Raw genomic sequence first — 22,288 nt, 5'->3', positions numbered from 1 at the left:
TCAAGGGATTGATAGGTATGGTTGCCAAGCTTGATAGCCCCTCAGAAGCAACTCACAAGGACCCTTCAAGCACCCACAGGGGGTATTTGTATACGGCTGTTAGACATTCACCCGATCACAACCACGACCATTCCGTAGCCGATAGGGACCCCGATTGTTTTGACGGCCATTTACACTCCCCAACCCTTATGTCACCTATTCCACCACCGGGGGCATACGACCCAACCAGCCCCGCAACCAGTGTAAGCCAACCATCACCATCAGCAATATGCGGTGATAATAGTACGGGTTGGGACGATTGGTCAAATCAGGGTTTAGAGGACATATCTAGTGAGGACCCTTTCACGGCAGCCCCGGGGTGTTCACACTGGGACCCTCTTTCTATGAACCCTCCGGTACCTCAGTTACAGAATGGTGTTGCGGCGAATGGTGCGAGTGGGGGTCCAGGGATGCTCCAGCATGGTGTACAGCCAGCCACTGTATTCATCCCTAATCCGCCGCAATACGATTCTGTAAACCCAAAAGAGGTACTAGGGGCCCATGTGAAAGACATACAGCTGGCGGTCAGAAAGTTAAAACGACAAGTGAACACCGCCACCTTAAAACTAGGAGTGTGCGGTAGCGTCGACAGATCGGGGCTGGAGGCGCAGCGAAAGATACTACAAATGGTTGACCAGTGTAAAAGGGTTATCATACAAACGTGCCAAACAACAGTGGCCGATATTTGGAGTATCCCCTCTTGACTATGCCTACGGAGGCCCTTAAAGGCCCAACAACCCCTGGGTGTTAATAAAAGTAAGCGTAAATCTAAATACAGCAGCCGTGTCCACACAGTTCTGACAAAGTCCCTGCGTTTCTTACGCTTCCTCAACCGTAAAAAGGACATGGAACCCCGCAAGCAAGATTATATATTTTCACAAGCACCGCCTGAATCACATACACCGGTACAATGCACCAGTCATTACACAAGTTCAGGCGAGGACCGCCCTTGTGCAGTACAGTTGGAGGGATCCCGGGGTAGAGCACCAAAACGACAATCCCATGTACACACAGAAGGCCCTAGGGCTGGGGCTGTAGCAGAGGTTTCTATGAGCACATCACACACAGACACAAACCATACTGTTCAGGTAGGAGGGGGTCGGCTACCTAGAAAAGTATGGTCCCGCAAAAAACATAAGTGGGCTAATAGCGCTAAACAACGCCGGCTTTTAATAAGTAAATTAAAGAAAGCCAAAATATGCGCTACACGGCGTCTTAAAAGGACCCCCAAGCCCGGCCTAAACCAGAATCCCCAAAGTGATACGGCAGCAAACTCCCCCTCCAGTCAGATTCCTCAAGATGAGGATTCAGAGACAGTGTTCTTAGAGAGCGTCAGAACCTACAGCCGTACTGTAGAGAGATTTAACGCTACAGAGCACTATGAGGAGTTTAGGTTTATTAACCTACACCGGATAAGGTCCTCCCTGCACGGGCATTTAGTCATACAGCAGGCTGTGCAATCACTCATTGATAGGTTGATACGTGATGTGGGTCCTAATGATTTTTTCCAGCTACGCTTCCAGGGGCAGGGCCTTGACAGTCCGTTGTTCACTAAAAGAAGGGCCCTTGATGTGTTTGACGCTGTGGAATTTTTAGAAAACCTGTCAAAGCTTTTACAGAGTAAGGCTGAACTAGTCGCCTATGGCACTTTCAGAGTCATAGCCCTCATTGTAAGGGGTCGTGAGGGGGGTGTTTCCAGGCCTTTAAAGAGTGTGCTGTACAGTAAGATCATTGGTAAGAAACAACGTTGGCTGCTCAACTTTAACAACGGAGCAGCCAACACATGTCTGGCGGCCAGCATCGTGGGATTGCTGATGGGTCGCAACACCACCGACGCTGTCATCATGTCTAGAGCAGCTGAAGCCCATGCGGTTCTTGAAATACCTCCAGACCGCATGGTCGGCTTTGGCGACATAGGTCTTTTTGAGAACTATTTTGCCGTTACGGTGAAAGTTCTTTATCACAACGGTTCTTGGAAATACTTTACAACCGGGGAGCGTGTGAAAAACAAGACTGTATATGTCCTTCACCATGAGAATCACTTTTACGGTATCTTGAACCTTAAAAGTTTTCTGGGAGTCAAGTACGTATGCACACATTGCGACCATATATACAACACTAAGGCACAGCATCAGTGTGAAATACATTGTAAGATGTGTCAGAGGGATGGTTGCGTTGTAGACGAGGCCCTGAAGGTGATGTGTCGCACCTGTAAAATGTTTTGTCGCTCGCAAGCCTGCTTGCTCATACACCGTGAAGCTATTAAATGCAGCCCTAAAATGGACTGTCAAGAGTGTGGTCGATATGTGTCGACAGAGCACAAATGCAATGGCATGAAATGTCCAAGGTGTCAGATTCCATGTCGGGCTGGCTTTGTACACCAGTGTTACATGGTTAAAGACAGACAACCGCCCAAAACCGAAGATTACATTGTTTTTGATATAGAGTGCACACAGGAGACGGGGGTACACCAACCTAACTATATTTACGCTCACCATCTAACTTCCGATGACTGCTGGGAGTTTGAGGGGCGAACGTGCGTTGGTGATTTCCTCAATACGTTCATTCAGTCAAAATTCAAAGGGTATACCATGCTTGCCCACAACTCTAAAGCATACGACTCATTCTTTATTTTACAGAATATGATTCGTGAAAAGGTGCAAGTAGAACTCATCACTCAAGGGTCCAAGCTGATGTTGTTAATGGCTGGGCAGTTACAAATAAGGTTCATAGACACCCTGAATTTCCTACCCATGAAATTGAGCAAGCTACCAAAAGCTTTTGGTTTTCCCGGGTGTAAAGGTTATTTTCCACACTTTTTTAACACTTGGGCGAACCAGAATTATGTGGGGCCCATGCCGCCTCCGGACAGCTACGGGGTTGATTATATGATGCCTGCTGAGAAAGAGAGTTTTCTACAGTGGTATTCTGAAAACCATGAAAAGGAGTTTAATTTTCAAACCGAATTGAAAGCCTATTGCAAGGCCGATGTAATGATCCTGCGACAGGCATGCAACCTCTTCAGAGATGTTGTGGTGTCTATGACTAAGAAAGTTAGGGTCCTGAAACACAAAACAACTCAAATGACTAAGAACGTCAGGGTCTTGAAACCCAAGACACCTCAAATGCCAAAGGCGGTTGAATACATAGACCCTTTTCAAAACATCACCTTGGCCTCCATGTGTATGTCCATCTACAAGCACATGTTTTTAAGACCAGAAAGTATCGCTCTAGTGCCGCCAGACCTCTATAACGGTAAACAGAAACGTTATTCAACCCCTTCTATCCAATGGCTCATGTACGTCTCTGAGAAGGAAGACATAGATATTCGGCATGCCTTACAGGGTGGTGGATACCGCCTGGGTCCCTATTACCTGGACGGGTACGCTGAAATTAAGGGCGTGCGGACTGCCTTTGAATACAACGGGTGTTTTTACCACGGCTGTCCACAGTGTTACAAACCCCATGAGTTTAACAGACTGCTGGGGGCCAAATTTGGACACTTACACAGACGTACTATGATAAGGGCCCAGTATGTTGAAAAATGTGGCTTTGCTCTGCGTGTACTATGGGAGCACGAGTGGTTAGAGATGATAGCAACCAACACTGAGCTACGTTCTTTCCTTCAGAGTCGTGATTTACCACAACCTCTGGAACCCCGCGATGCCTTATTCGGGGGGCGTACAAATGCCATACAGCTGTACAGGGCGAGAAAATACACTATTATGATTTCACCAGTCTGTACCCATTTGTAAACAAAATGAAGGTGTACCCCTTAGGGCACCCTACCATCATATATAGAGACTTTAAGCCCCTTTCCGAATACTTCGGGCTAGTCAAATGTGAAATCTATCCTCCAAGGCAGCTTTACTTTCCTGTGTTACCATACAGAGTTGATGGTAAGCTGATGTTCCCCCTCTGTCGTACATGCGCTGAGTTTAAAGAGGTCGGTGGTTGCAGTCACACCGAAGAACAAAGGATGCTCACAGGGACCTGGTGCACCATCGAGGTCCAAGCTGCCTTAGACAAAGGCTACAGACTCGGTAGAGTACACGAGGTGTGGCATTTTAAGAGAACCACGACACGTCTCTTTTCACGCTACATTAATTTGTTTCTGAGAGACAAACAGGAGGCCTCCGGATATCCCGAATGGTGTACTAGTCAAGCTGCAAAGCAGAAATACATCGATGACTACCACACGCACGAGGGTATACGTTTACGGCCACATTTGATAGAAGTCAACCCTGCCCGCCGACAGTTAGCCAAACTCTGTCTCAACTCCTTATGGGGAAAATTCGCACAGCGTACAAACATGTCAAATACGACCTTAATAACAGATCCTGACGAACTGTTTAAGTACCTTTTTGCACCTTGTTACGAGGTGTCCAGCTGCGAGTTTATCGATGACGAGACCGCTGCTGTGTGCTGGAAATACACAAAAGAGTATCCCACAACGTGTAACAACATAAACATCTTTATAGCATGCTTCACGACTGCACACGCCCGTCTAGAGCTTTACGGTGTTATGGATAAACTCCAGGACCGTTGTCTGTATCATGATACCGACTCAGTGATTTTTCTGAGTAAACCGGGGGATGAAGATCCTCCTCTTGGGGATTATCTAGGCAATTTGACCAGCGAACTCGATAAGGATGAGTACATAATAGAATATACCTCAGCCGGGCCTAAGACATATTCGTACAAAACGAACACCAACAAAGTGTGTATGAAGGTCAAAGGTATAACATTAAACGTCAGCAACACCCTCAAAATTAATTTTGACAGTCTGAAAGATCTGGTGCATGAATACTCTGCAGCGGCCGATCATGAAAATGATAAAACCATAGTTGTTAACCAGCCCTGCATAGTCAGATCCAAAAAGAAGTGGGAAATTACAACACAGCCCCTACATAAAACCTTACGCGTTGTTTTTGACAAAAGGGTCCTGACTACTGATTATAAAACACTGCCGTACGGATATTAGGAGCATTAGAGAGGACACCACCAGCACAATGGACACCCGATTACAACACCCATTCTCCTGTGTGTTAGCAGGGCCCTCAAACTGCGGTAAAAGCTACTTTATAAAAAAGCTCTTAGAAAATGCTGCAGGTGCTTTATCCCAAACACCTAATAACATCGTATGGCTTTATTCGTGCTGGCAAGAGCTTTATACCGACCTGTCCCGCAGCTTCCCTCATATCAGATTTATAGAAGGTATACCTGAGAATCTCAACGACGATGAGCTGCTACCCCCGACCCTTGTAAACATGGTGATTGTCGATGACCTTATGCGCGAAGGTGGTGACCATCCTGAGCTAGAACGAGCTTTTACTCAATATTCACATCACCGCAATCTAAGCATATGTTACATTGTGCAGAACTTGTTTTACAAGGGTAAGAATAGCCGCTCTATAGCACTTAATGCCTCATATCTTGTTTTATTTAAAAATCCCCGTGACAAGCAGCAAATATCCATCATAGCTAAGCAGATGTACCCTGGGAACACACACTTCTTCATGGAGGCCTTTAACGACGCTACATCAAAACCCCACGGCTACCTGCTGGTCGACTTAAAAAATAATACTCTAGAAGACTACAGACTAAGGGCTGATATTTTTCCCCCTGATCTCCCAGTCGCTTACACCCCAAAGACTAAGTCCCGAGCCTATAAAAAGCAGCGCTGAAGACCATTAGAGACATTTGTAGCCAGACCTTATAACCCCCCAAAGGTGCTGACCATGTCTGAATGCCTACGTCGCAATTTGGCCCTCCTGAAAATGTTGGTAACAGCCAGTCCCCAACAGCGAAAGGCTCTCCTCTGCGCAGCTTCTGACGATTTAGTGGCAGCCATTTCAGAAATAGCTCTAAACACACTAAAAGGCAATGTCGCTATATCAAAGAGCCAGTTACAAGTGTTGAAGAAGAAGCGACATCTTATCAGGAAGCTCAGTAATAAAAGGGCCTCACTCATCACCAAGAAGAAACTGGTGAAACAGTCTGGGGGTTTTATAGGCTCATTGTTGGGCATAGCTATACCCGTAATTACAAGCCTCCTCTCAGGACTGTGATGGAGCATGCCTCAAAGATGTATCTGGTTCCTAAGCAACAGTTGGAGAAACTGGGCTCTACTGCGGACAATGCCTGGGATATACGCCGTAATGAGACTCTACGCCTGGATGCTGAAATTAAAGACATTTTGAACCGGACGGATCTAAACCCCTACGACAAAGCTACCCTTTACACCAGCACCCTTAAAAATTTTCTAAGCTACTACAAACAGTGGGATACCGAAAAAAACAAGTTAACTTTATATGCCCCGGACTCTGAGCAGCCATCAGCATCTGCGCATGCTATGCCGCCCCAACAGCCGCAGCCTTCCCAGACCCCTCCTTCGGATATTTTTGTTGATGACCTCCTAAAAAATATAAGCCAGCGGCATAGGGGGGCCGCGCACATGTTGATGAGTAAACTAGCCGCTTCTAAAGACCTAACAGCGTGGAATGACCGGGGTGAATTTCTTTACAAGGGACAGCCGGTTGTTGGTTCACACATGTACGATCTGGTCAAAGGTCTCACTCACCCCAAGATCCTAACGCAGCAAAATGCTCCTAGAGGCTGGGAGCAGTTTCTACAAGCGGCCGCTGAACTCAACATCCCTTCCACACTCGTGGGTAATAACGAACACAGGCGTATGCTTGAAAGTTTAAAGACGCCCCTCCCGCCATCGCCTGCCGCCTCTGACGGGCCCCTACTATCACCCTCTTGGAGCAACCCCATGGGGCCTTCAGCACGGCGAAAAAGACACATGTCCAAGACCCACACGTGGATTAATCCTTAATGTTTCTACAGACTTATTGAATAACTGGGCCTTCTACATGTATAACAGTGATTTTTCTTCATATATTTCTTTAGTAATGACTGTCAATGTAATGCGTAACCTACATAACTGTTTGTAATAAACACTTTTATAAATTTTCAACCCTTCTCACTCGTCTTTTTAAAACATTTTAATTCTGATGTATGAGACAGCATAGAAATACAGAGTCTGAATGTGTGCTTTAAAAAATGTGTTTATTTTAAAAACGTTCATCATTAAACATACATGTGTTACAATCCCTTACAATTTTGACAGACACTATATTCGGTTTTCACAGGCCGGACCGAGACCCTTGTGTTTTCTTTTACATATTTCACAACTATACTGTCATTGTTAACAAGGTCACTCGAATATAGATTTAAGAAATTTCTAAACGACGTACCCTCAGACATTTTACTGATAAAATAAATACAGTGTTCCCCGCATGTGATGGCAAGCGAATCCTGGACCCGTAGCTTATTATACTCAACCCTCGCCGCAGCTTTTTTCACAAACTTGAATATGGGTTTTGTATAGATACTGTGTTCGGGGAACTCAGATGTACTGTCAAACACCGTAACCGTGTCACTATCTATAAACATGCCAACCCAGTGTGTTCCACCCTTGTAATGAGGATCGGTGTTAAAGACTAGGGCACATGGTCTTTCTGACCCTATTTCGGTAGGCAGCCCATCGCTAGGGAAAACACCTAAAAAATATTTCCTAGCGTATTTGTGCCTGCTTAAGAAGTCCCGTATCTGCACAGTGTCCATTTCACAAACGTTTAAAGATAGTCAAACAAAATCTGTCTGGCGTGGTTGATCTGAATGATGCTGTCAAATACCGAGAATACGATCATGTTCACATTCGCCGGTAGCGGATTACTGAATCGTATTTCCGCTTTTAGATTTCCGTTTTTGACAAGGTTGTAGTGATCACCGTCTTCCATGTCAGGGGTCAGGTCGAATGCGAACAGCGTGTATCCGGTCCCATAGCCTTCTCTTGTCACAGCTACACCACAGTCCCGAAGATGTTTCCCGGTTATCGAAACCAGCCCCTGGTATTCCCTGATGTAGTTGGAGCTTATAAAACTGGGTGTGTAGGGTTTTGCAGGAATCACGGTACCCTCGTGGACCAGAGCGGCGTAGTTGATGTTGTAGTGCTTAAAATTGAAGGGATTTGCGGCGTAGGAGCTGTATTGTCTACAAATCCGATGATGATAAGCTTAGGTAATTGTCCCAGAAATAAATTCTGTTGCTGCGTTAGCCGTGTACCTGCTGGGATGCTGAATACCTTCAGAGTCACTCTTTCCACAGCGTACTTGGCGTTTGATATTTGCAAAGCGTCGGCGTGAGCTAGTCTGACGCTCGGGGACACTTTTACCCTCTTTACAAACAGACTAGCTGACCGTATGTCCAACTTGTACTGTTCTGCATCCCCGCTTATGAGACAGAATGAATCCTTGTTACGCGTGAGCTTGATCTTAAGATCGATTCCGTTGATGAGCAGTTTATCTTGGAAGAATAGGTCTGAATGTATGCGGCCCAGAAGGTCAAACTGGCGACTGGCCGATGCAAAACTGGCTCTTTTTACAAAGCCCTGATTTTCACCGTCCAACTCCTTGACTTCAAAATGTTCACATGTGTCCTTGTAGAAGAGCCCCGATGAAAGCTGCGTGTCGAGGGCATCGCTACTGTAATTTAGAATGCTCTCGAGGTAGGCTCTGTAGGCGTACATGTTATCGTTCTGTGTGATGAGCCGGTCGCCCAGGGTGATGTCCACCTGATTAAACAGGGTTGCGAGGGGATAAGCTATCGTAGCCACTTTAGCGTCTGCTGCTATGTCGGAACCATCAGCTTTTACAATTTTACACATAAGGTGGAGTAGCGTGTTGTTGAGATCCAGATACATATCCGTGGACCCTGATACATAAAACTCAATAGGGGCCAATGGTGTCAAAGCGGCTAAAGGCGATACCTCCATGAAGAAGCTGTTTTCGATGCTTGTCTGTGTAGGCTTTAGAGTAAACAAGTCTAACTCGGATTTGGCGCACTCGCTTTAGGTTGTGCCGCTTTAAAAAATATTTACTTTAGAGGAGGATCTCTTCTTCTTCGTAGCTCTCTTCCGTCTTGGGGTTTTTCTTTTCTGAGCACGCTTTGAAGAACTCCTCTTTTTTTTATAGGGGGCCGGCGGTCCTCTGCGTCTCGATGCACGGCGCTTCCTTTTAACGCTCGTGCGCGGCTTGTACACTAAGCCAGCGCCTTCTTGCGGCTGTTTGTTCATACGTTCGGCAACCGCCGAAGTAACAGAGCCAACAACATCATGGGCAATGTTCGAAGCCGCCGCCTTAACATGCGGTTTTACAATTTCATAGCCTTTTCTCAAGAATGGCATAGCTCTTCTAAAAAGACTGCGGAAGAAACCTCCTAGACCAGCCCCATACATAACAGGTGACCCTTGAAAGTACGGTGGGCCTCCATAGCCGGCCTGGTTTCGGTAATAGTCCCTGTACATTGAAGGGTCCCCGTATGTTTTCACCACCACCATGACGGCTGCTTAATAACCTCTGTCGCGTCTCGGTCTTAAATGAAGCTTTACAATAACTTTCCCATATTTAAAGGACACAGGCTGCGACTGATCGTCGAAGATCATAATTGAAATAGTGTCAAAATGGTTTTTAGAAACTGCTATGTAGTCGGGTTTGTTGAATTGAATATTGACCATCGTATTATTTTCGCCCTGTACATGGACACATCTTAACAAGGGCGAGTAACTGTCTCCGATCCTCTGTGCCTCTACAATATCGCTATACACATAGAGTGTGTAGAACCCTCCGTCAATATCAGGGCACGTGTGATCCGGCTCGACCGGACTTTTAGCATTCTGTACTGTTCCTAAAACGCGGCTTAATTTACCGGTACAGTTAAACGTTGTGGTGCGACTCGATGTTTTAAGAAACACCTTCCTTCTGACGTTATCTAGTGACAGATGGGTATTCGTATATGTTTCGATGGTCCCTATGGCTTTGTTGATGGCATCGACAACACTTAAAACTGTGGGATAGTAGCCGTATGGGATGCTCTCGTGCATGCTCATCGGGTCCTGCTCACGTTTTAGGTAAAACTTAGCCTCGGTCTGTGTAAATGTGTTCCAGGTTCTAGGGTATTGGATCTCGGTTAGGGCTACCTCCCAATCACCTTTCAGGTCCACAGGCTTAGCCAATTTCACTGTATAATTAGAAATTTGGTTGTCGGGGAACATGCCTTTAGAAGCGTTGGACGGCAGGGTGATATAAAAGGGCGCTGTCTCCATCTTAACAGCAGCTTTTAGACGCTCCACAGCTCACACACCCTTCAGGGAGCTGGCCAGCACCCAACTGTTAAATTTCTCCGGCCACCCCCTCCATTTGACATATGCCTGACTATTAGCGCCTCTACCTTTCCTTTTCAGAATCTTTTCCACCTTATACACCCTGTGCGGATCGGCGGGTATCCTTTGTAATTCTTCCTTGTAAAACACCCCAGACACCATTTCCCCATCATAGTCCTTTAACCTGTAGATATACAAACCCTCTTTAAGCTCCACACTTTCCACTATAAATATTTCATCGCTAAAAGTCTGTTGGTAACCCTTCGTAAAGACCCCTTTCAATTTTGAAATTCTTACGTGATCACCTTTTTTAAAAATAGGCTTCTTCACCTTTGTAGCGAAATTATGTCCGTACACAGTTCTCCAAACAGCTAACGAATTAGTATGCGTTACCTCTACGGGTGCTGTTTTGATGGTCCTGTGATAACTGGCATTATATACATCTAAAAAGGCCTGCAGAACATCAACGTATCTGTAGGTGTTGTGGGCCGTAAAATACCGCCACAGCTTAGTCTTTAAAGTTCTGTTAAACCGCTCTACAACCGCTGCTTTTACCTCTGTGTGTGTTACAAAATGTTGAACGCCGTGGTGCTTTAATAATTTCTGAAATGTGTTGTTTAAGAATTCTTTACCGGCATCTGTTTGTAGTTTTTGAGGAATTCGCCCTTTCTCGAAGATGGCTTTAAAAGCGGCCGTGACGCTAGCCCCAGTTTTATCTCGTAACGCTTCTGCGTAGGCATACTTGGAGAGCACATCTATAACAGTTAATATATAGGGAGCTCCGTTGTTATGTTTTGCTAAATCTTGAAGGCTGATGATATCCGCCTGCCATTGATAATCTAATTGTGCATTAACGATTGTAGGCCGTCTCTTAAAACGTCTTCTGGCGGGTTTATGTAGTGAATATGCCTCCTCTCCGGATAACCAGTTCTTCACCAGATCTCTGCTTACAGGTTCGTTTTCATCTACAGCCCTTCTATATAGAGCTTCGGCGCTTCCCAAGCTGCCAACTCCCCGTGTATCATAATAAAGTTTTCTTAACAGGGACCCCGACATGTTATCATCCGCTACACACCAGACAATGAATGCCACTTGTTTTGCATAAGTGCCTTTTATTAAAAAAGTAAAGAAAAAATTTAACAAATCATAAACAGAGTATACTTTACATTTTTCACAGTAAGTGTCGTAAGGACGTATTAGCACAGAGTCACCTTGCGGTGTAACATTCTATTACTTTGTTCTAAATACACGCTATCATGTAACGTTAAATAAGCCCCTGTTTAAAACAGTTTTCGAGGGGCCAAAGACCCTATTTTTCTATTTTTTTTATACAGATTACACATACGCCTTGCTACGAGTTTTTCTATCATCTTTCTGTTGAAAGTGGTGCCCATACCCTGCATACCCGGTAATTTTAAGCTCGGGTCATAGGCATATCGGATCTCATTGATTGCCGCCGTCAAGATTCTCAACATATCAGGGTGGACAAGCTTCTTTTCAGCGTACGACCCATACACCACCCTTAGCAGTTTATACACCTTGTATGGATCTATCAAACTACAAATATAGCGTATTGTTCTTGCTCTGTATGATTCACACAAACATTCGTGAGCGTCCTGCTGCGGATCGTTGATTTGATGGCCGTTACAAAGACTGTAATAGTCACGCCTGACACAGTTTAGGACCACCTGTGCGGCGAAAGCCTTAACTTCCTCCCTTGCGTAGTATGACAAGCCTTCATCTTCCTTTTCACACATATCAGAGTTGCATACACACTTGTCGCAGCCATCACGGTTTTGGCACGTGGAACTTTCAGCCTGTTTTGAGCACCACAGACAATTGAAAATTACATTGTTCGCTTTTGTAGACCGCCATTCTGGCACAGGCCTTTTTGGGGTTTCTCTCTAGGGTTCAAAAGAAGAAAGAATTACAATCCGTAAGTTGAAGAAATAAAATACATCGCTATGTAGGTGACCGCGCATAACATTTTCTTACTAACCTCTGCATATTCACCGCTCTCTGCGGCAGCTCTGAAATCTTGAGAGTCACTAATGTCCTGCGATGCCCCATCATCTTCGACGCTTGTACCGGGTTGTTGCAGAATACCCTTCTCAACACCTGTATCCTCCTGAAGGTCCATGGCATCATAGCGGGGTGTGCTAGGAGGTGCTACATCTTTTTTACCATAGTTTATTAAGTATGTGTATTCGATTGGGTTTGCTCTCTAGGGTCAAAAAGAAGAAAATATTGACAGTTCGTTAGTTGAAGAAATAAAATACACCGCTATGTAATTGCCTGCTCATAACATTCTCTTTTTAAAATGTTACTAACCTTCGCATTTTCATCGTCTTCGGCGGCTGCTCTGAAATCTTGAGAGTCGCTAATGTCCTGTGATGCCCCATCATCTTCGACGCTTGTAGCAGGATGGTGCAGAACAACCTTCTCGGCAGCCTTATCCTCCTGAAGGTCCATGTCTTCATAGACGGGTGTATTAGGCGGTGCTACAGCTTCTTCAGCTTCCTCCAGGTCCATTGAACTGAGGCCAGCAAGCAGGCTGCCGCTACATGAGACCTCACTGTCGCTGCTATCTCCCTTAATCGGGGACATCCGACATACGCAATCCTTGAGACGGTGAGCTTCCATAGGCCTACATATGCCATTGCCAAAACCAGTAACGTCGCAGCCCATAGCCCTAGGGGTTTCTTGTTGAGCATCCTCGTCCATTACCAGGGGTGTTAAAGTGCGGTAATATCTATTGATAGTGGGTTGGGAGCCGCCCAACACTGGCCTTTTCACAAATGGGTTGTATCTCTTCATACTGATGTGGGGTGAGGGCACCTTCTCGTATTCAGGCTTCTGCTTGCTGTACGATGCTCTTAAGGAAGTCGTATATGTATCCTAAGCAGCCTCTAAAAGGGGCGTACACCTCTACACCATAACAATGGCTTACAAACGTCATAGGACTCTGGTTCGCTGACAGTCCCAAAACAAACACCGCCCCTTGGAAGACCGCCCCTTGGGACAAATGAACACCTACAGTCATCATAGAGGGGGGTTGAGACCGGTCACTTTTTTTTTTTAAAGGAAACACACATCCATGTCACTTTTAAGCACAGGAACACCCTGTCACTTTTGGGGACACAGGCCTGTCATTTTTGGTGACAATCACAGACCTGTCACATTTGGTGACAATCACAGATCTGTCACATTTGGTGACAATCACAGACCTGGCACTTTTAAGGACACACAGACCTGTCACTTTTGGGGACACGCATGACGAGGAATGGTATCCCTACTTTCTACTGGCAAGGACAAGGACAAAGATGGAGCAGATGAGAAGGGCGCTGTTGTTGGCATTACCTTAATGCACACAGCTCCATGCAGAATATTGGTGCCTGGTCCCAGCTCGCCCATGCTAACGACCGACCCTGATTCATGCTTACCATACCAGGCGTATATGGTGTGCAAACACCTGGATTTAATTTTTTTGGTTTAAATGTATGAACATAAGCGTTCCGTGATATTCCCTTCAAAGGTTCTGAAGGTTGCTTTATACTTGCATTTCCGTGTAGACAGCCTCGCTGCTTTCTTGACTCTCAGTTGTGGTGATATTGCTCGTGCACATCGCCAGCGGCCCAGGGGCTCTTTCTGGAAGGCAGGGGAGTTAAAACGGCTTACGGTGTACTCGTGCTGCGTTCTACTGGCATTACTTTTTGCTAAGCTAAGGGATAATGGAGCACTTGCATGCTGCTTGTGATGTTCAATATCTGCTTACGGTGTGATTTTCTTCAAGGAGGTCTCTGTGGAATACAAATAAATACGCATTTAATCACATCTAGGTAGAACCGCGAGAGGACAGGCGTGTAAGGAAGAGAGGAAGTTAACCCGGGAAGCATCTTCGGTGTTCCAAATCTTTATTAACCATATACGTTTCCGCGCACTCAACTGTACACGGCCCGCATCCTTGCACTTTCACTCAAATACTACTACCATTTTTTTTCAACAAGCCTGGAAGCATTAGGGTTAGAGAGTTTAAATAAAAGTTCTCCTTTTCTCTGCATCAGCTTTAATAAGAAAGACATTTCATGACCTACAAACAAACACACACACGCCCAGACACAAACACACACCCAGACACACACACTCACAAAGTTTGTGTATGCATCTATCTATGTTTCTCTCTCTCTGACTCTCTAGTTCTAAACTAATTTTCACTCTTTTTTTAAAACAGTGCAAAGGTCAAATTCCTCATTGTTGTTGCAAATCTGCATTATAACTGGTATGAGAAAACGACGCTTGTTGTCTGACAGATTCCATTCTTGAATCAGTTGACAGAGGAAAACGACTGGTGACAATCACATAAAGCTTAGTTATCGTGATTCTTTATCATTATGATATTTTAACAACTTCTGCTGTGGATATGGATATATACTTTTGTTTATGACTAGTGAATGTGTTAACAAAAAAAACATGGCCTAAACCATACCTACAAATGTGTAGAGTGCAATATACTGCGTATACTATTTTTAAAGTGGGAACGGGTATTTCAGTCCATTAGAGGCTTTGCTTCTTGTGACTCGTGGCGCTTCCCAACACACAACAATGGTAACTATTAGCATACTGCACTTTCTGCACTCTATACGTAATCTATATATTATATATATATGGCTCAGTCGAAAGCAAATGGGTGAAACGCATTGTCCGTACTTTTATGCACACCTTGCACCTGTGGGATTTAATTAAAAACAAGCTTGTGGTTTACAGAATAACAGTGTATAATTGCCCAGTGCACCGTCATGCACGAGATTCAAGTCGCACTGCTTTGTAGGCAAAAGCCAATAATAGTTAACAAATTAAAACAATATTTTCCAAGTAAGCAATCATTTAATGCTGAAGACATGACAACCCAAGCCTTACCCTGCAACATGTTGAATTTCTCTATTCATCCTGGCCATCTGACAGTCATTCATTCACCCAATGCATTTCGGGCACGTAAGCCCTTCCTCAAGGGTAACTGTGATGTAAATACAAGCACATCAGCAACTCGAGTTGACATCCGTATGAACATACATACTCCTTTTCACAAAGCACGATATACTGACCCAAAAAAATGTCATCAAAACCATCACCGAATTATAGTGCTACCCACTACACCACAAATTATGCGTTCACTTGAAGCCAACATTTTTAGCAATTTTTGCAAATTTTATATATGAAAACAAAAAGTTGCTCAGTGCTGAATTAATTTGCCAAATGATATACCGTGCCTGACCTAAACCATATCGCACTGTGATTAATGGGCTATCCCCTTGTGATAAACCAAATGACTATCAAACGATTTACTCTATTTCAGATAAAAACATAAAGATTTTCAATGTCTCTGCGCCGTCCTGGCTGCTTTACCTCTTTCTCTTGAGTCCATGCTACCAGAAAAACTGTGCTCAAGAGAAGCGGATCGTGGTGACCCTTTGTGAGCAACCCAGGAGACACCACTGGTGGAAAGACATAAAATAGCCGGTCACGGCGCTGAGACAATGAAAATCTTGAGGTTTTTACCAGAAATAGAGTTGATTGTTTCATAGTCTTGAGGAGCTGAAGGCTGAGATCCTTGTGCAGGAACTCAGTATAGTGCGCAATTCCGAGGCCGTACCCCGTCTGATTTGAGCACAAAAGGACTCAAAACTTACCTTGGCAAACCCATGTACTCTCGACTACAGGGAATACACCACTGGCCATCATGCTTAGGGTGATAAAGCGAGGTGACTGCTGGCATGGCTCTTGTGCGCGGAAATTCCTAGGGCTCCAATAGCAGCAATAAGGCCCCAACACAGGACTTTAATAAACACACAAGTTACAATCAGTGTGGCATTTCCACCTATTACACAGTGTAATATACCACACAAGCGGCTGAGGATGTCTCTACCTTTACGAGGTATTTGGAGGATTTGCATATGGCTATTCCCCCCCCGCCTAACAGGAGGATGCCCTGGATGCCCCGTTAGTGGCAGATAAGAAACACAAAGCCATTAAGCATTTATTAGGGGGCAAGTCCCAGGTAAGCAATGGACTCCACATGGAGTTCTGAGGGGCATTCACGCAACAATTGGTACCACAGTTGTTGAGGATATACAAGGCAGCGTGAGAATGGGGACCACTTCCCCGGTCATTACGTGAAGTAATAATCATAGTTGTTAGAAGTGGGGGTCTGTAGTTGGCTGAGGTAGGTACCTTAGTCCAAACAGGGACCCTTGCTTCTAGTCAGGGAAGGGAGGGACACACTCTTAGATAACCCTGCTCACCCCCTGGTAGCTTGGCACTAGCAGCCAGGCTTATCTCCAAGGCAATGTGTAAAGTATTTGCAATCACACTCCCAGTAACACAGAGATAACACCACAAATGGACACCACACTGGATTTTATAAAAAAATCGAGGTATCTTTATCAAAAGGAATATGATGAGACCAAACAATAGAAATCCAACATATGCGTATTCGTGTTATATCACTCTGCTGGTTATTAGGCCAGCAATCATGTATATGTTCTTGCGGTATTAATGAGCAGTTCACAATGATCTAATGCAGTCCTAATGCAATGCGATGCAGTTCATAATGCAGTTTGTTATGTAGTAATAACACAGTCCTTAATGCACGCACTAATGCAGTTCGTAACGCAAGAATAATGCAGGTCCTAATGCAAGAATAATGCACTTCTGTACTCCTCCTGCACGCCTCCCTAGGCCACATGCGCTTGTGGCTCCCGACCGAGGTCCAAGCCTTACCTAGGGGGTGCGCTGCCTTGCTCTCTCTCTTCCCTCTCGTCGGTCGTCCTGCTGGGCGGCCCGATGATGTTTAGCTCCATTGTTAGGCGACCCTGTAGCCGGACGGGTTAAGGCGCTGCCTTCTCCTTCGTTGACGATCTTGGACGGATTCCTCTCGGTGAACCACGATCATGATCCCTTTCACCTTGCAGCTTCCAGACATCCTTTGGCACATTGCGGCTTGGGCCGGCTGCAGTGATCCTCACTCACAGCCTCAGTTACGATGACAGCTGGGGGCACAAACAGCAATACAGCAGCATGGACGATGTTTCACGCTGTGGGGGCAATGCGATCACGGAGCACCTCATAAACAGTACCATGAACCACAAAGCAGTCTTCAAGAAATCCTGTAGCACATTGCAGCTCGGCCGGCGGTGGTGATCCTCACTCACAGCCTCAGTTACGATCACGGCTCAGGCCACAAACAGCAATACAGCAGCGTGGACAATGTTTCATGCTGCGGAGGCAATGCGATCATGGGGCACCTCGTAAACAGTACCATGGACCACACAGCAGTCTCAGGCGTGCAAAAGCACCACGCACCAAGCGTTGCTGAGACACGGTTGGAAACTTTTATGTTCCTGAGTTTCCACCACAGAGGACCAGCTCTCCTCGGGCCACTTCAGGACACAGCACACAGCAAAGTCCTCACAAGCAGGGGGACACAGCACACAGCAAAGTCCCTTCTCCTCTCCTTAGTCAAATCAGCAAACTGCAGGCTAGCCCCAGAACACACAGCAAGGGCAGTCCTTCTCTTCAGTCTCTTCAGTTGTTCTTCTTTGGCAGACCTTCCTCTTGATCACCAAGTAGGTTCAATCCTGTTCAGTTTGGATTTCAGTCTTGAGTTCAGGGGTTTCGGCTCTCACACTTATACCACTAAATGCCTTTGAAGTCTCTGTGTGCAGCGGGCTCTGACCCCAGTCCAAATCAGACCTGGGTGTCTTCCTGCCAGTGCACACCCTCTTCCTTTGATAGTGCAGGCCTGTGTCCCAGACGCTCAGCAGGAGGTGGAGCCATCCTTTGTGTCAGCAACGCAGCCCTCCTCACATCCAGGGAGGCTACTCCTCCCCCTCACAGATGGTCAATACACAAACATGCGGAGGCACACAGGATGGTTTAAGACAAGAAACTAGCCACTTCTAAAAATGTGGTTTCTAAGCACACAATTTAAAAACCATATTCACAAAAGGATGTAATATAAAGTTATGAGTTCAGGCACACTAACCTCCATCTTTCCATCTTATGCCTATGGGAAGATATGCTGGAAAACATGGGACACAGCATTCCCCATTCTGTCCTATGGGCAAGGTGGCATTGCAACAGTGAAAAAAGTATTTGGCATTATTTCTCTGTCAGGACATGGTACACACCTCAGTACATGTCCTTCCTTTCACATACACTTCATCCTGCCCAGGGGGGTACCTTGTGCCTAGTATAGGCGTATCTGATGTGCATAAAAAGAGAAGGCAAGGCCTGGCAAGTGGGTGCACTTGTCAGGACAAGGCAGTTCGCAAACTGCGTGCTAGCACTGCAGTGGCAGGCCTGAGAACTCTTTTTAGGGCTACTTGTGTGGGTGGCACAATTAGTGCTGCTGGACCACTAGTAGCATTTGCATTACCAGCCCTGGCGCACATAGTGCACTTTACTAGGGACTTTACTGGTGAGACAAACATACCAATTATGGACAACCAATTACCTTAACACTTTACACACAGAGCATATGCACTTTAGCACTGATCAGCAGTAGTAAAGTGCACAGAGTCCTAAAACAATACAGGAGGAAGGCAAAAAGTTCAGGGATGACCCTGCAAAAAGGGCAAAGTCCAACAATGGTCATTGCAAACCCTGATAGACACCCTATTGGTGAGATCCTATTGTCCACTTCCACTTTTAAATTTAAACTATAAGTTGGTGGGTAAGATCCTAAACAACTGCCTGGTACCTGTCACTCAGATGCTGGTGAATGCAGGCAAAAATGGTTTTATACCTGGCAGGAAACCTGCTTTGCTTATTTATGGCTATGGATTGGACAGGCTCCTCTGGGACTTCCCCGTGGGTGACCTACTTTGACATCAGGAAGGCTTTCAATACGCTGGTATGGCCATACTTCATGGCGGTGCTTCTCAAATTTCAACTGGGAGAGGTGTTTCTCAAAATACTCTACAGTAATCCTATTGCAACAGCCGAAATAGGCCGGGTGACGTCCCACCCCTTCCCTATAGTGAGAGGAATCCATCAAGGCTGCCACCTCTCCCCAGTCATATTCTGGCACGTCATGGAACCATTGGCATATGCACTACGAGCCTGGACCCCTGTCTGGTGAATAAAGAAATATAGGAAATGGCAAATTATCTCTTTATAAGTAGTTGACACCCTTATATACTTTTGTGGAAGCAGGGATATTGTTGGACTTGTCATCACTCGCTTCAAAGATTTTTTATTAGGTGATTGGGTCTCAAGGTCAAGTGGAACAAGTAATATCTTTATCGCCTCAATTATCTGACTGAGGACCAATGTGTGAGACTGCAAACCACCCTGCTTTCCTGGCAGTTCGAGCCCTGTAGATTCCTGGGGGTCTGTGATTTCCATTCGGGCGATTACGCGATAGCTGGTAACCTGAGATGGGTACTGATAGAGCTGAGATGTTACCTTGAATCTACTTATGACGATTTTATATGGAAATGGTTTGTGACACAATTTTAAATAAAAATGACAAACTGTGTATTAGGCTTTATGTTCCAAAAGTACATGCAATGAAGTTCTGATTTCGATACTGCATCGTAAAACATGCAGAATGTTAGAAGTAGTTTACTGATAACACAACAGTCAATAAGTAGATGGGAAATCTGACATTTTAGTGGCATGTGTTCTTATGGTTATATAAACGTGATAAATAAATGACACACAGAAAACTTCTATGTGAGAATAAAATGCTTCATGTGTTAAAAAACGGATAGCCATATTAGTATGTATAAACAAGAAGAGAAGGTGCTACACAAAGTTGTCATGATTACATTTTCAAAAAGTTTATCATTGATATGCTTTTCAATCCTGTATACTGTAATATCATACAAAGTGCAAAAAAAGACTTACAAAATTATTTGTGAAGTGATAGAGAATATAAAAAAAAATCATGGTAACCTATACTTACGTATTGCAATTCATAATGAAGCAATATTAATATGTTAAGTGAAGAATTAATGCACTAGTCTCTGTAATGCGAGATTCATATTTTATCATAATTTTATCATGCAATGAGCTGTATTTCATGAAGGTTTCGAACTTTGCTCACTTTCCTAGAATGAACTTATGAACTGAATTGTCTGAAGCCTATGGGAACCGTTTGTAAAATTACCACTTGTATTGTGTTCTCAATTGCCTTCTTTGACATTTGTAGCTTGCTTGACTAGACTTGCAACAAAAGTGTTACTTCCTAGAGCAAACGCTTGAGAATGGACAGACAAGCAATGAGAACATAAATTTGCCTACTTTGAAAATGCGACAAAGTGTGGAATGACTAAAGGACAGTGGCTCTGAGAAAATGGTGAGTAATGGATTACTTAATTCTTCTGGATCTGCATACTTTTACCTACAATATCATCTCATCCTGTTGTGAGCAACCAATGGGACAGAGTGGTCCAACAAATTTGGTGATGTCAAGGGGTTTAAACATGGAATCGACGGAGTATAATTGACTACATTTTGAACCAAGAGGTGTCTACCCCTCTACCCATCTTGCGGTACAGAGACTGACAATTGAGACTTCCAGAAACAATGCAAGCTGTGATGACAAACTGCGATTTGCTGCCGGCTGGTATGTTAGCGTAGTGGAACCTTTTCGGCTGAAAGGGTTCAAGTCAGAGCAGCTGTGGCATTAACGCTGCAGAACGGAGAGAGGCAGACGATTCTGTCAATGAACTGGAACTGATCAGTTGAAATTTACTGAACTTACCTAATAGGGTTTTATGAGACACAAATGATTTTGCTACTAATTAACTTTCCTTAGGATAAAGATCTCCCTCAACTGAGTAAGATAGTTCCTTCATATCTGGATCTCGCAGAGTTTGCAAATGCTTATTAAATCTGATCTATTTTAAATTTAGGTCGTACGCCAATTATTTGAATCAAAATAGAAATAACATTTAAAATAAATTACCCTGCTGATTCTATTTCTTTTTTGGTTATGGCTAAGCTCAATTTGATTTGGTGGTTTAACTAAACTGAAGATGGGATTATTTGGGAGTTTACACCCAATACTGAATGTTAACAATTACCTTATTCCAGTGTTCTGTAGTTCCTATAAACCTATATAGGATCTGCACGTGTAGACACTATACACTGTAGGATTGGTGTCCTTACTGATTCTAGACACCCCCACCGGGTATGTTAGCCCATATAGCAGCCAGCTCACAGTACCACTAGAAACCCTCTTATCAAGGAGAGAGTAGTTCTTGGCAACTATCGAGCATGACTACCTTGATCCCTCAGGGTCGTGGAAACTATGCAATACCTTTTGCTCAGTCACTCGTGCTGACTTTGTCTCAAAGAGATACACAAAATAAACGGTGGAGACATTTTTTAATAAGCATTTATTGAACCAGCGTCATTTTAGTGTTAAAATAGGTGTGCTGAAACAGCCATTACACAGAAGCAGATATAAATGATCGTAAGCACCAACAGAGTAAAAGGATGGTAGATATCTAACGTCATGCTAAAACAATGAATACATGCAAGAAGCTTACTCCTACGATGTGACTCTAACTAGATGTACCTAAATGTACCTAGCATGTACGTTGGTGTAAATGCAAAGAATTCCTCTAGGATAGAGTCAACCCAATTACCTGCAGTGAGAGACTGTGGGACCCCATCTTGGTCTCTAGGTGAACACCCCGCAAGGGATGTCAGAACACTGCGAGCTGGAGTGTCTGCATGTAGGAACCTCAGCGTCTTGCATCAGTGTGTCAGCATGGAAGTCCTTTTCTTCTTTCTTGCCTCAGCAGAGATATGGTGTTTATATACCCAATGTGATACCCCCTGGGGATATACCTTACTCTGTCATGTCAGACTAGGATGACGGAAGGAATGATCCTTATACATAGTTATTAGGCAGGAGATAGTGTCCTGCTGTGATTCCAAGAATCCTCTTGCATAATGAATGAGGCTAGTTGTCAGCGAAAACCCCATGTCATTTAGGTATTACCTTAA

General features: G+C 44.6%; 2 protein-coding genes across 2 annotated transcripts; one reads left to right on the top strand and one right to left on the bottom strand.

The window, feature by feature from the left end:
• The first annotated feature begins 209 nt into the window (after positions 1-209).
• On the top strand, positions 210-3,794 carry LOC144824174 (uncharacterized). Its single transcript, XM_078683333.1, has one exon. It carries the CDS (start codon positions 885-887, stop codon positions 3,792-3,794), a length of 2,910 nt encoding a protein of 969 aa, XP_078539459.1. The 5' UTR covers positions 210-884.
• Positions 3,795-11,547: 7,753 nt separating this feature from the next.
• LOC144824173 (uncharacterized) lies at positions 11,548-12,991 on the bottom strand. The gene is made up of 3 exons (XM_078683332.1): positions 12,599-12,991; positions 12,267-12,491; positions 11,548-12,171 (listed from the first exon to the last, which is right to left on the bottom strand). The coding sequence occupies exons 1-3, from the start codon at positions 12,989-12,991 to the stop codon at positions 11,548-11,550; spliced, it is 1,242 nt and encodes a 413-aa protein (XP_078539458.1).
• Between the last annotated feature and the right edge of the window lie 9,297 nt (positions 12,992-22,288).

The sequence above is a fragment of the Lissotriton helveticus genome, chromosome 3_1 (genome assembly GCF_964261635.1).
Source record: "Lissotriton helveticus chromosome 3_1, aLisHel1.1, whole genome shotgun sequence".
Taxonomy (NCBI): domain Eukaryota; kingdom Metazoa; phylum Chordata; class Amphibia; order Caudata; family Salamandridae; genus Lissotriton; species Lissotriton helveticus.
Note: the sequence above shows the minus strand (reverse complement) of the source record. Positions and strands in the feature narration are given on the sequence as shown.

Coding starts and splice junctions, on each gene's coding strand:
- LOC144824174 (XM_078683333.1), top strand. CDS start 885: ATGGAACCCCGCAAGCAAGATTATATATTTTCACAAGCACCGCCTGAA.
- LOC144824173 (XM_078683332.1), bottom strand. CDS start 12,991: ATGGACGAGGATGCTCAACAAGAAACCCCTAGGGCTATGGGCTGCGAC. Junction 12,492..12,598: donor AAGACGATGAAAATGCGAAG/GTTAGTAACATT, acceptor TTTTGACCCTAG/AGAGCAAACCCAATCGAATA. Junction 12,172..12,266: donor AGAGCGGTGAATATGCAGAG/GTTAGTAAGAAA, acceptor TTTGAACCCTAG/AGAGAAACCCCAAAAAGGCC.